The sequence below is a fragment of the Scyliorhinus torazame genome, chromosome 17 (assembly GCF_047496885.1).
Source record: "Scyliorhinus torazame isolate Kashiwa2021f chromosome 17, sScyTor2.1, whole genome shotgun sequence".
NCBI lineage: Eukaryota > Metazoa > Chordata > Chondrichthyes > Carcharhiniformes > Scyliorhinidae > Scyliorhinus > Scyliorhinus torazame.
The window spans coordinates 169,485,837-169,500,420 of NC_092723.1; the positions used below are offsets into that span (position 1 = coordinate 169,485,837).

The window sequence follows — 14,584 nt, forward strand, 5'->3', positions numbered from 1 at the left end:
TCCACGATGCATAGTGGGCCACGCAGCTGGGGGTGTAAGCCTGAATGTTGCGCGATGTGACTGTCATTGAGAGCGCTAGCTTCTTTGTCTCTGCTAGATCGAGCGTGGCCCCTTCTAACAGTCGCTGGCGTATGAGGTCCAACCCAATTCCCGTAACGAACGCATCCCGCATAAGGAGGTTTGAATGTTCCGTGGCCGTAACGGCCTGACAGTCACAGTCCCGGACGAGTGGCATTAGGGCACGCCAGAAGTCTTCTATGGACTCACCAGGGAGTTGAGAGCAAGTCCCGAGTACGTGCCTGGTGAAGAGCGTGTTCGTCTTCTGAGCGTAATTTTCTTTGAGAAGCGTCATGGCTTCGGCGTAGTTTGGCGCGTCCTGGATCAGCGGAAAAACGTTGGAGCTCAACCTTGAGTATAGGATCTGTATTTTCTGAGCCTCTGAGACAGGGCTGTGCGCCGAGTTGATGTACGCCTCAAAACAAGCTAGCCAGTGCTGAAAGTCCTTTTTGGCATCGTTTGATTGCGTATCCAGCTGCAGGCAATCCGGCTTGCTACGGAGGTCTATCTTTTGAAAATCTTAGAGCAATAAATTGATGCACGATCAATTGCACAAAGACTTGAGTTGGATACAACTGAGGCTTTATTGCTCTAAGATGTGTAGCCTCCCACAACAGCTGGTGAAATGGCTGCAGCATGGAGGACACACACATTTATACTCCACCTACTGGGCAGAGCCAGCAGGCAGGGACTACTAACATACCTGTTGTACAGCTCCTTCCATACATCACTTAATAGAGGTGCAACAGTGGTTTACCACATTCTGCATAAGTTGCACGGTGTGGGATGGGAGGCTTCCTGCTTTGTGGGATGTTGTTTAAGGCAGTATTTCTCTTTTCTTTCAAAATATATGGCTCCCAGTGGGGTCTTACTCTTGGTAGGGATGTTGAATTTTGTTGCATTTCTGTAGCCGGAACGGGTAGGATTATTTCATTCTTTTTTTTTGGCGCTGGGGAGGGGCTTCCTCACTAGCAGGAAATTTTTAGCTAGCGAACGGGAGCAAAGTGGGGGGAGATGTTGTGGCGACCAGTTGGGCCTGTTTTTTGTGGTTCAATGAGCCAAGTATTTTTGCTTGGTTGGGGGTTGGGGTTGTTTCGGCGGGGGTATTGTATTTTGGAATGTGATCAATATGGATGTTTGGGTGGGGTTTGGTTTGGGAGAGGGGGAGGAGGGGAGGGATAATTTTCTGATGGTGACCATGGGATTTTTCTTGTTTCATTTTTTGGGGGACTAGACAGGGGTGTCCAATGTCTCCCCTCCTATTTATGTTAGTGATGAGCCCTTAGCCATAGCTTTGAGGGCTTTGGGTAAGTGGAAGGGGCGAAAGAGGGGAGGGGTGGAGCATAGGGTGTTCCTATATGCTGACGGTCTGCTGTTTATGATTTGGATCCAGTCCCCACTATAGGTAATATAACGGAGGTACTGAGGGACTTCGGTTCATATTTGGGTTACAAGTTGAATCTGGAAAAGAGTGAGTGTTTTCTGGTTAACTCCCCAGGCACAGCCAACTTGGGGTGTTGCCTTTTTGCTTGGCCAGCTCTAGCTTAAGGTTTCTGGGAGTCCAGGTGGCCCATGATTGGGCCCAATTGCATAAATTGAACTTCACAAGTCTGGTGGACAGGGTTACGTCAGATCTGCAAAAATGGGACAACCTTCCTCTGTCTCTGGCGGGCAGAGTACTGACTATTGAAATGAATATTCTTCCAAGGTTTTTGTTTTTCTTTCAATATCTTCCTATCTTCTTTCCTAAATCTTTCTTTGTGAGGGTTAATAGATTGATCTAATTCTTTAGATGAGCAGGCAAGACTCAGAAGATCCGTAGGGTAGTTCTTCAACGGGATAGGCAGCTGGAGGGCCTAATAATGCTGAATTTGCATTATTATTAATGGGCGGCCAGCATGGAAAAGGTGCTGGGGTGGTGCAGTGACCAGGTTCTGCAAGGGGACAGATAGAGGTGAGAGCATGTAGGGGGTTTAGTCTGGGTGCGCTGGTGATGGCCTCACTTCCGTCTTCTCCAGCTAAGTAATCCTCAAACTCGGCAATCGTGTATACTTTAAAGGTATGGAAACAATTCAGGCAGCATTTTAAGCTTGGAGCCTAGTATGGTATCACCAACAAATTTTGAAATTTTACTCAGTAATCCAATGTTTAAGTCATTTATACATATATCATAAAAAGCAGTAGTTTTAGCACAGAATCCTGGGAAACATCACTGTCGACCACACTCCAGCATGAAAAACACCCATTTTCAAGACTGTTTTCGGCCAAATTCTTTCTTTGAGCTGACAATGACCTTCCTATTCCAACCTCAGTTTTGTTAATCAGCCTTTTATCAACTACTTCTGAAAATCCATATGGTCAACATCCACTGGTTCACTTCATCAAGCTTGTAATTCATTAAAAAATTCAATTAGCTCAGGCTGTTTTTACAAATCCATGCTGACTTTACTTAATTAATGAAAATAAGTTTTAAATATATTCAAATGACGATGGGATAGCTAGCTAGGCAAGCATTTATTGTCATCTCTAATTGTCCTTGAGAAGGTGGTGGTGAGCTGTCTTCTTGTGCTGCTGTAGCATATGTGCTGTAGGTACACCCACAGTGCTGTCAGGAGGAAGTTCCAGGATTTTGACCCAATGACAATGAGGGAATGATAATCTAGTTCCAAGTCAGGATGGTGTGTGGCTCGGAGGTGAACTTGGAGGTGGTGATGTTCCCATGCATCTGCAGCCCCTGTCCTTCTAGATAATAGAGGTCGCAGGCTTGAAAAATGTAACTGAAGGAGCCTTGGTAAGTTGCTGTAGTACACCTCGTAGATGGTACATAATACTATCATTGTCCATCAGTGGCGGAGGGAGTGAATATTTAATGTGGTGGACGGGGTCAGTCAAATGGGCTGCTTTGTCCTGGATGCTGTTGAGCTTCTTGAATGTTGTTGGAATTGCATTCATCCAGGCAAGGCGAATTACACTCCTCATTTGTACCTTGTAGATGGTGGACATGCTTTGGGGAGTCAGGATGTGAGTCATTCTCTGCAGTATTCTCAGCCTCTGAACTGCTCTTGTAGCTGGTCCAATTCAGTTTCTGGTCAATGGTAACCCCCAGAATGCTGATAATGGGGAATTCAGTGGTGGTAATGCCATTGAATGACAAGGGGAAATGGTTAGCTTCTCTCTTGTTGGAGATGATCAATGCCTGGAACTTGTGCGGTGCATATGTTACTTGCCACTTGTCAGCCCAGGCCTGGATGTTATCCAGGCCGCGCTGCTTCAGTATCTCAGAAGTTGAGAATGGTGCTGAACATCGTGCAATCATCAGCAAACATCCCACTTCTTACCATACGGCCATTAATTTCCAGTCCTACCAGTGGTGTGCAGTGTCGCAGGTGAGACAGGAAAATTTGGAGAGTGGCCAAAAGTCAACTGACGTTTTTGCCGCTGAGGGAGCCAAAATATTGTGCCCAATGAAAGTACCCCATGAAATACCTGAAGATAGTTGGGCCTAGAATGGTACCCTGTGGAACTCCTGCAGTGATGTGCTGGGACTGAGATGATTGATCCCAAGAACCACAATCATCTTCCTGAATGCTAGGTATGACTCCAACCACTGCAAAAGTTTTCTCCCTTATTCCCATTGATTCTAGTTTTGATAGTGCTCCTTGATGTCACACTCTTTCAATGCTGCCTCAATGTCAAGGGCAGTCACTCTCACATCACCTCTGGCATTCAGCTCTTTTGTCCATGTTCGGAACCAGGCTGTAATCAGGTCAGGAGCTGAGTGGCCCTGGTGGAACCCAATCTGAGCATCAATGTTGAAATATTGCTGTACCTAATACCACTGTCAATGACGTCTTTTCTCACTTTGCTGATAATCGAGAGTAGACTGAAGGGGCTGTAATTGACTAGGTTGTAAAAAAACTGAATGACCTCCACTGGAAATCTCCGACTGCCCCAGGATGTAGCTGTCATGCACATTCCCTTGGAAGCGTGCACAAATGTGCCTGATCCAGAGCTGGCAGTCACACATGAGTTGGACTTTCAGGGAATGGAACGTGTCCTGTTAATAAAGGGCACTCTCGACATCTCGGTGCTCACAAGGCGACATGCGTGCCATCTATGAAACGCTGTACCAGGGGCATCCTGGCAATGGCAGAGAATCCTGCTTCCTGGGCATCATGATTGACTTAGTCCATGTCAAAGTTTATGTAGTCGGCTGCCCGGACACACAGGATATCAGTAACCTCATGGATGCACTTGTGGGCGTAGGTTGCGAAATGCGCACAACTCCCCACTCGAGCCCTGGAATGAACCAGAAGTGTAAAGGTTCAGGACTGTGGTGACCTGTTATGGGTCAGAGTTTAGAGAACCCCAAAGTGTATCATGGAGTTCACCTGACCCACAACTTTTAATAGATTGTAGTATGGGGAGAACACGGCCCACTCTACAGGTGTTGTACAGCAGAAATGGAAAAGTATTTTTTACAGCAAAACAATGTTTATTCTATGAACTCAAATTAACCTTTTTAAAACATAGTGAACATCTTAGCAACCATTAATTCAAATACAACCCCCAAAGACTACAACACTAAGTAATCCGTTAAGCTTTTCATTAAACATCCATAAGACTTAAAAACAACACCTTTAACAGAAGCACATCAGGTTAAGTCACTACTGAGAACATTTATAATTCTGAATTCACCAAATGATCAAGAGATATTCTTTTCATGGCAGAGAGAGAACAGCAGTACACCTGCTTTGTCTGGCTTCAGCTCCAACCCTGAAAACGAAACCAAAACACACCCTGCAGCAAACAGCCTAAAACGAAAGTAAAAAGCTGACAGGCAGCCCAGCTCCACCCACTCTCTGACACCACTGCAGTAGTAAACACCCATTTCTTAAAGGTACTCTCACATGCCAGACCTTCATGGCCAACAGGAGCAGGAATCCTCCTCCTCCACGCGGTGCCATGTCCAAAATGGCACAGGTGCTGTACTGTCCCCTTGCTGAGGCGGAACCTCCTGCGGCACATGCTGTCTGACATCGCCTTGAATGACCAGCGATGCCTGTACTCCTTGGGCTGTCCCCGGCCTTCACCTCTGGGTCCCTCCCCGGCCTGATGGGTGGCCGGATCACCATGGTGTGGGGTGGGCCCCTGCACATGGGCTGCCGCCTTGAGTTTCCATTAATGCCGCTGCCTTCTCCGGCGACTAGCCACCTGGCCTGCCATCAGCACTGCGATGGCAGCTGCTGTAGGGTCTACAATACCATCCTTAATGAGGGTGAGACTCCGAAAATCAGTGGCCCTCAAATTCCCCCAGACCTCCCCACCCTTACATTCCCCGCCTTCTCTCAGGGCACCATCAAATGAGTCAGTTGTGCTGGGGGAACCCGCCCTGCACATGTACCCCGACCACAGGAGAGGTTCCTGGACACCGGACTCCTGCGGGGAACATCACTTGGACCGGGATCAGGTTCTCTCCCTGATCCACTCACCCTCTGGTCGTGGGGATAATAATAATCTTTATTAGTGCCACAAGTAGGCTTACATTAACATTGCAATGAAGTTACTGTGAAAAATCCGGCGGCTATTCGGATACACTGAGGGAGAATTCAGAATGTCCAATTTAACTAACAGCACATCTTTCGATATCCCCAGCGCTGAAGCCCAGCTCTTGGGTGTTTGATTGTTGGCTGCTGCCTCCGTGATGTTGACACCTTCAGGATTCAGGGAAAGTGTCCAGGCCTCACAGTCTGATTGGGATGCTAGGCAGTAACAGTCATCTGCGATATGGTACGTCTACCCATGGGAATCCACTTGAGAGCTGTGAAGTGCTCATGTAACTAACATTGCCAATTTCTAATAGCAATTGCCTACAGATGTGCAGCCAGAGGACCGAGGGATTAAAGTGACCGTCACCATATTATCACGGACATGGCTCTGTCCTGGGGGTGTTTGGTGGGACTGACGGGCAGCAGCTTGAGTTGCCACAATATGGGTATACACAATCCGGGTGGTGGCCTGTTGGATCCGTGGACGCTGAGCTCCTCACCCATCAGCCCAGGGGCGGCCCCCCACTCCGACCAGGCCCGACCCCCCGAGCCCTGGGGCAGCAGCTCCTGAGCCCCCTGGCTGATTTCCTGATTTAGAAGATGGCTCCTCACCTCCTCACAGCAGCCATTGCGCTAGCTTCACATTTTAAAGAGTTGCATTAAAGGGCACCTACGTGACCATTTGTTAGGGAACCCGTTAGATCAGGGGAGGCTGTTCGATAGGGAGTCTGTCCCGTTAACAATATGGATATTGGCCTTAATTAGCGATTATTGGATTCTCGACACGTCTCGGTGGGATCCAGGACCCGCCAATAGGAGCAGACCGGTTAGATCAGAAACTGATCAGCACTCGGTGTGGATCCCAATTTTGGCCTCTCCAATGTGCAACGCGTCGATTAGATCGCAGCCTAAGTCTATTACGTGCTGCTTCTGTTATTTGGCATATATATCCTGTGTCGTAGCTTCACTAGGTTGGCCCCTCATTTAAAGTCTGCCAGGTGCTGCTCCTTCTGCACTCTTCATTGAACCAAGGTTGCTCCCCCAACGTAATGGTAATAGGAGAGTGGGGGATATGCTGGGTCATGCGGTTAAAAAGTGTTGTTGAATACAATTCTGCTGCTGCTAATTGCCCAGTGCCTCATGGACACCTAGTTTTGAGTTGCTCGATCCGTTTGAAATCTATCCATTTAGCATGGTGGCAATGCCACACAACATAATGCAGAACGAGTTCAAGGTTTTCCCATCTTGTTGTTTTCCTCACCACCTGCTACAAACCGAGTTTGGCAGCTATATCCTTTAGGACTCGGCCAGCCCAGTCAGTAATGGGGCTACCAGCCACTTTTACTATTGAACATTGATGTCAGGCTGAACCAGGAGTATTTTTTGTGCCCTTGCCTCCCTCAATGCTTCTTCCAATAGGTGTTCAACATGGAGGAGTACTGATTGAGCTGAACTGGGGAAAGAGTGACGCAGTCGGTGGTAGCCAGTTGGAGAATTCCTTGCCCAAGTTTGACCTGAAGCCTCTCCAAGTGCCTGCTATTCTTTTTCCTTGATTGTTATTACAAAATCATACCCATCATGTTAAACTGACTGGCCTGTAATTCTTAAGAATATCCTAACACCCTTTCTTGAATAAGGGTGTTACAATTGTCACTCTCAAATCCTCTCCACCTCCCCTGTATCTAGGGATGCTGCAAGCCCTTCCATTATTTCCAGTTCAAGTCCTTTCGCAATCTGGACTGCAAGCCATCTAGACCGGGTGCCATAACGATGATTGGTATAATTGGCCTTTCCACTACATCCTGCTTATCAATTTTTACCCCATCCGTTACCTATACCATCTCCACTTCTACTACTACAGGTTATTTTATCAACATCCGCCTCCTGAGTAAGCACCTTACAAAGCACTCATCAAGTATTCTGGCATTGCCCTGTGTTTTTGTCACAAATAGGCCCCACCCTGCCTCTTATTACCCACATACTATTTACAAGCAGTAGAATACTTTTGGGCCCCCTTTTATGTTGTCTGCCATTTTATTCTCATATTCTCTCTATTCCATTTTATTTTCCTCTTCATTTTCCCCTCTCCACTTCCCCTGTCAACTTACTATACTTGGTCTGGTTCTCAAAGAATTCACCTGACTTGCATCATGCAGCCTTTTTTTTCTGTTTCATCATGTTCTCTATTCCCCTTGACATCCAAGTTGGAGTGAACCTAGTCTGCACCTGAAATGCCTCCCCGCTAAAAGATCACACATTGTTCCGTTATGGTCTTTTCTGTTAATATTTGTTTCATTTTATGCTTGCAAGATCCGCCCTCATTAAACTTAGTCCTTTTCCAATCTAAAAGTTCTACTTTTGATGGTTCTTTGCTCATCTCTATCACTAATCTAAATCTTATGATACAATGATCACTCCTACCAAAGTGTTCCTCCACAGGCATTTGGCCCACTTTGTCCACATCAATTCCCAACACCAAATCCAGCAATGCCACCGCCTTGGTTTATTTGAGGAAAAGAAAAGATATTGAACTTAATTTTTAAAATTGCATTGAATAATGTATAAATTTTGATCAAATTAAAGAAAAAAGTTGGAGAATGGATAAGACAATAAAATAAAGAGAAAAAAGATGACAGAATGAGCAACCTTTTAAAACATTTCAATGCAAGTTGTGATTATTTTCAATGTTTCAGGTTATATTCCAGTAGTAAAGCTGTTCCTGATGTTTAAGTACCCCTCAGCTCAGGAGAGCAGGAATTATATTGACAGTGTAAAAGTTAAAATACTGCTGGATCTTACCGGAGAGGGCGCAGGGTCCGTAAAAGCCGCAGTACACGGAGAATACCAAGGATCTTTGCTCCTCCCGCTGATGCCAGGGAGACAATGATGTCAATTACAGAAACAAAGACCAGGATGCCATCCAGAATATTCCAGCTGCTTTGGAGATAGGCATTCTCACCAGAAAAGAATCCTAATGCTACAACCTGAGGACAAACAAGCAATATTATAGTAGATTATCAATATCTATGTTCTATGGTGTAGCTGGGCTTTAGAGTGGTTTCACATGTCGGCGCAACATCGAGGGCCGAAGGGCCTGTACTGCGCTGTAATGTTCGATGTTCTATAACAATATTTTATTTCTAATAGAAGGGTGAACATAGGCACCAACGTGGGATGCAGTGGAAGCATTGGTCATATTGGAGGTGCATATAGGCTAATCCATTTAATTCCTCAACAGCACTGAAACAACTTATGAATTTGAAGGAGATCTCAGATTCGCAATAACGTTGACATAAGACCTGCATTTTTGTGGGTCAGACGGGGTCGGCATGGAGGGCAAGTGACCAAACAAAATTGTGCTGGCTTTATGCGCCAGAATATCCCGCTTCCATTCCCAACCCTGCTGATTTTTGTGCGGGTGGGTGTAGAGTGGGGGAGGATGAGAAATCGAATTTAGCGCATTTAGATACCATAAGAGCTTGCCTCCTAAGAAATGCCATTTTTGCAGTGGTAGGGGGCTATTGAGAGCTGCATAAAGCTGAACAGCTACATCCTGTCAAAAACAGGGTCTGTAAGATTAAAAACGTTATTTTTCGAAATCAGACAAAACAAGTTTTGAATAAAACATATTCCATAATATTGGAATATTAATAGCACTAACATTTTCCTGTCCCATCCTGGGTTACAGCTCTCTCTTCGTCCAGGCCAATTTGAAGATTCAGATGCTTTCATTTTTTAAAGCTTGCACACACAACAGCCACAGCAATATCTGCTGACTTGGGCTAGAACATGGCTTGCTTCCACACACCCACACCATCGGCCACTAATTGATCACCATTCCCAACCTCTTACCAAGCTTCCTCACCGCCAAAATAGAAAGCTTCGTCTGCTTCCCATCGGAGGCAGATTCATGACCTGTAGATGACCCCTTCTGCTGAAACCTGCCTCCTCAGCCAAAACCTGGCCCCAAGTGTCTCAAACCAACACAGCACAGCAACAATAAACTAAATAAGGGTTAAATGCACAACCAAAACAGTAGACTGTAGGTCAGAGGAGATAATATTCAACTATAAAGTGCTCTGGTTAAACGGCATCTGGAAAACTGCAATTAGTTATGGTCCCCATGAAACAAGGAAGATATTTAAACACAGAAAGCAGCACTGAGATGAGTAACAAAGCTGATCCTCAGAGCCAAGTGATCGTTTCTGAGAATAGATATGATAGATTTGGGTTATCAGCTGAAAACGATGCATCTTTTTTTAAAATTCATTTACGGGATGTGGGTGTCGCTGGTTAGACCAGCATTTATTGCCCAGCCCTAGTTGCCCTTCAGAAGGTGGTGATGAGTTGCCTTCTTGAACCATTGCAGTTCTTGAGGGACTGTTTGGGAGGGAGTTCCAGGATTTTGTCCAGCAAAGGAACGGCGATATATTTCCAAGTCACAGTGGTAAGTGACTTGGAGGGGAACCTCCAGGTGGTGGGGTTCCCAGGTATCTGCTGCTCTTGTCCTTCTAGATGGCAGTGGTTGTGGATTTGGAAGTTGCTATCTCAGGAACTTTGGTGAGTTACTGCAGTGTATCTTGTAGATGGTACACACGGCTGCCACTGTTCTTCAGTGGAGGGTTTGAATGTTTGTGGAAGGGTAGTAATCAAGCGGGCTGCTTTGTCCTGGATGGTGTCGAGCTTCTTGAGTGTTATTGGAGCTGCACTCATCCAGGTAAGTGGAGAGTATTCTATTACACTCTTGATTTGTGCCTTGTAGATGGTTGACAGGCTTCTAAGGGTCAGGTGGTGAGTTACTCGCCATAGGATTCCTAGCCTTTAACCTGCCCTGATAATCTTTATTATTGTCACAAGTAGGCTTACATTAACACTGCAATGAAGTTACTGTGAAACTCCCCTCGTCGCCACATTCCGGCACCTGTTCGGGTACACAGAGGGAGAATTCAGCATGTCCAATTCACCTAACAAGCATGTATTTCAGGACTTGTGGGAGGAAACCGGAGTACCCGGAGGAAACCCACGCAGACACAGGGAGAACGTGCAGACTCCGTACAGACAGTGACCCAAGTGGGAATCGTACCTGATACCTCGGCGCTGTGAAGCAACAGTGCTAACTACCGTGCTACCGTGCCGGCCTGGTAGCCACAGTATTAATATGGCTAGTCCAGTTCAGTTTCTGATCAATGGTAACCCCAGGATGTTGATTGTGGGGGATTCAGCGATGGTAATGCCACTGAATGTTAAGGAGCGGTAGTTAGATCCTCTCTTGTAGGAGATGGTCATTGCCTGGCACTTGTGTGGTGCGAATGTAACTTGCCACTTGTCTGCACAAGCTTGGATATTGTACAAGTCTTGCTGCATTTGGACATGAACTGCTTCATTATCTGAGGAGTCGCAAACGGTGCTGACCATTGTGCAGTCATCCGCAATCATCCCCACTTCTGACCTTATGATGGAAGAGATTTCATTGATGAAGCAGTTGAAGATGGTTGGGCCTAGGACACTAACCTGTGGACCTCCTGCAGTGATGTTCTGGAGCTGAGATGATTGACCTCCAACCACCACAACCATCTTCCTTTGTGCCAGGTATGACTCCAGCCAATGTAGAGCTTTCCCCCGATTCCCACTGACTCCAGTTTAGCTAAAGCTCCTTGATGCCATACTCGGTCAAATGTTGCCTTGATGTCATGGGCAGTCACTCTCACCTCACCTCTGGCATTCAACTCTTTTGTCCATGTTTGAACCAAGGCTGAATCATAGAATTTACAGTGCAAGTGCAATTTACAGTGCAATGGCCATTCAGCCCATCAAGTCTGCGCCGGCCCTTGGAAAGAGCACCCTACTTAAGCCCACACCTCCACTCTATCCCCGTAATCCCATCTAACCTTTTGCTCACTAAGGGGCAATTTAGCATGGCCAATCCACCTAACCTGCCATCCTTGGACTGTGGGAGGAAACCGGAGCACCCGGAGGAAACTCACGCAGGCACAGGGAGAAAGTGCAAACACCACACAGACAGTCACCCGAGGCCGGAATTGAACCCGCGACCCTGGAGCTGTGAGGCAGTAGTGCTAACCACTGCGCCACCGTGCCGCCAAAGGCTGTAATGAGATCAAGAGCTGAGTGACCTGGTGGAACCCAAACTGAGTGTCCATGAGCAGGTTATTGCTGAGTAAGTGTTGCTTGATAGCACTGTTGATGAGACCTTCCATCACTTTGCTGATGTTGGAGAGTAGACTGATAGGGCGGTAATTGGCTTGGTTGGATTTGTCCTGTTTCTGAGAGGAGCAATACTGTTAAAGTGATGGAAAATGTTAACTCAGAATGTTACTTCAAATTAAACTGTGGCTGGGATTTTCCTGCCCTGTGCCTCCCCTACCCCCCATTGGCTGCCAGCAGTTTCTTCCAGTCTCGCCAACTCGACGGGTTTCTGCATGGCTCGCTGACCCCACCTCCAGGGGACCCCTTGCTACAGGGGGAGGGGGTGACTTCAGCAGGACCGGAAGATTCTGCCGGGAGAAAGGGGCAGAAAATCCCACCTTGTGAGATTGGATGAGACAACACAGGATCACACTAGTTAAAGTAATTTTAAGATTGATATCATGAAACCCTTCTGACAAAAGTGATCAATATGTAGAATAAATTTTCAGATACACGAATCAAGGCATAAAGCTTTGAAGCACTTGAGAAACAATTGGATACGTCAATGATGCTGGGGAGGGGGAAGATGGCACTTTGAGGTTGAGGTGATGCATCAAGATGAGCTGAATGGCTACCCTCATCTCAAATCATCTTGCGATCAAAGGTCCCTTTAAAATTCCATTGCTGCGGCCCATTTTATCAGTGTTTCTTTTGTGAGTCGCACACATGCATCCTTTCTCCCAGAATAAGGCCTATGTGGTATCTTTCAGGCTACCATGCCGCCGCCCACTCGAGGAGTATTGAAGGAACATTGTTTGCAGTCTTGCAAATTTTCTGCACCTCAGAAATCAGCTGAAATGTTAACTATAGCTTCCTCCATTGGAGCATCCTGACTTGTGTGTTTGCAGCATTTTCTGTTATTTTGGCATCTCCTTGGTTATTTGGAAAAAGTAAATAAGTGCAGAAACGCACAGGGGAGATTACCTTCAGGGCCATTTCAAGAACAAAAATAGCAGTGAAGATATGGTTTGAGACGCTCAGAAACATCCGTTCCTGTTGAAGAAAGGGAAAAAAAACAGGAAATAAATAACTGTTAAGTGAGCTGTGGATCATTACTCAACCAAATAATTTGAAGATGCTTCTAAGCATATGACTGAAACACTAAGAAGTCTTTAGAGTAAAGAAAGCAATTAGTTTCACACTATTTATCATAGTCAGGCAGCCAACTCAAAGTGAAAATGTGAAATTCTGTGGCTGAGATTGCATGGCAGATACTCACTGTACTCTTTGGGTCTATCGCAGGTCTTTCAAGAGCAATAGTAATGCAATTCAGAAATATAAAAACCAAGACCACATGGTCAAACATCTTGTGGGCAATGATCTTCTGGCACATAATGCGAAACCTTAAGGTGATGAAAAAAATGTACGTCACTCACTTGCAAAATTTACCGAAAGGTTCGTCACTTTACATATTGGGCGGGATTCCCTCACCTCGTTGCACCCAGTGCGGAACCGACGGAACAGGTGAATCCCCTGAGAGCCCCAATTCGGGCTCTGCGCCGGGCCGATCACAAGTCACCAGGCACGCTCCGCCTTGCTGGGCGAGATCCAGATCAGCATACTTAAATGAGCTATTCAGCCACATCTGAGAGACCACAACCGGGCGCCGTTTAGCACTGGTTTCCACAAACATGGACCAAGCGCAACGCCACCTCGGGGGCTCTCGAAGGCCATTGGTGACCCCCAGGTGAACGTGGAAAGGAAAAGGGTGCCCTGGAACCTTGGTACTGGTACTGCCAACCTGCCACTGTGGCAGTGCTAGGGTGCCTGGGTGAAACAGCCAGGGTGCCAGGGGCACTGCCAAGGTGTCAGGGGCACTGCCAGGGTGCCTGGGTGAAACTGCCAGGGTGCCAGGGGCACTGCCAGGGTGCCAGGCTGGCAGTTCCAAGATGCACAGGTGGCAGACTGGCCTGCCAGGGGTCAGGTCTGGAGGGAGGGGGGGCATTGCCCATTAGAGGGTGTGGGTGAGGTGGGTTCCAAGGGCCATTAGAAGGTTGGGAGGTGAAGGGGGGAGGTCCAGAAAGTGAACTGGGGCGGGTGACGGCCTGAAAGGGGGATGCAGAGATCAGAACAGCCAGTCAAAATGGCATCCTGGTCTGTGAGGAGCTGGTCCTGCTGGTGAGCTCAGCTCGCCAGTGCAGGAAGTCAACTAATGTGTGGCCTCGGCGATAAGAAACTACCTGAGGCCCCAAAAAACGGCCAAGTGCCAGTGAATAGCAGGGTGAATCTCAGCACCACAACCGTTGAATCACGCTCTAGATGTATTTATAAGAATATATATAATGGCTGAAAACTTCTAATCTCCAGAGGGTTGTAACCCAGAAAATACACTAGGGGACTTCTAAGACGTCCACGCACATGGACAGCATGGGAATTGCCTGGGAAGTTTAAGCTTCTTGATGAGCAACTACCCTGCACTGTGAACCATCCAATACTCCAGTTTAAATCAACGTTTCTGGATGGTTCCAACTCTCTTTGCAGAACAGTTACCCAAGGCATGTTAGAAGGGTCAAAACCACTTCTAACTCCAACGTAATTGTATTACTAACATCCCCCAACTCCCCCCAACTAGACCCCCTAACTACCCCAACTGACCAGCTTCCCCACCCAGCCCCTGATCCTGACTCCTGCAATGACTCTCCTGACTACTCTCCCCAGCTCACGACTATCCCCTGACAACTCCCAACTCCCCAACTATCCTCCCTGTCATAATATACACCAGTATATCATGGTGCAGACACACACCGATGGACACACAGTGGGACCAATCAACA

General features: G+C 46.9%; 1 protein-coding gene across 5 annotated transcripts in view; it reads right to left on the bottom strand.

The window, feature by feature from the left end:
- The window catches only part of cacna1ha (calcium channel, voltage-dependent, T type, alpha 1H subunit a), a 455,001-nt gene that overhangs the window by 125,866 nt on the left and 314,551 nt on the right, over positions 1–14,584 (bottom strand). For all 5 annotated transcript variants that reach the window (XM_072481633.1, XM_072481630.1, XM_072481632.1 and 2 more), the window contains exons 17-19: positions 13,030–13,153; positions 12,735–12,803; positions 8,406–8,590 (exon numbers count right to left, since the gene is read on the bottom strand). In XM_072481633.1, the coding sequence (XP_072337734.1) occupies positions 8,406–8,590; positions 12,735–12,803; positions 13,030–13,153 (378 nt within the window). The remainder of the gene's footprint in view (positions 1–8,405; positions 8,591–12,734; positions 12,804–13,029; positions 13,154–14,584) is intronic.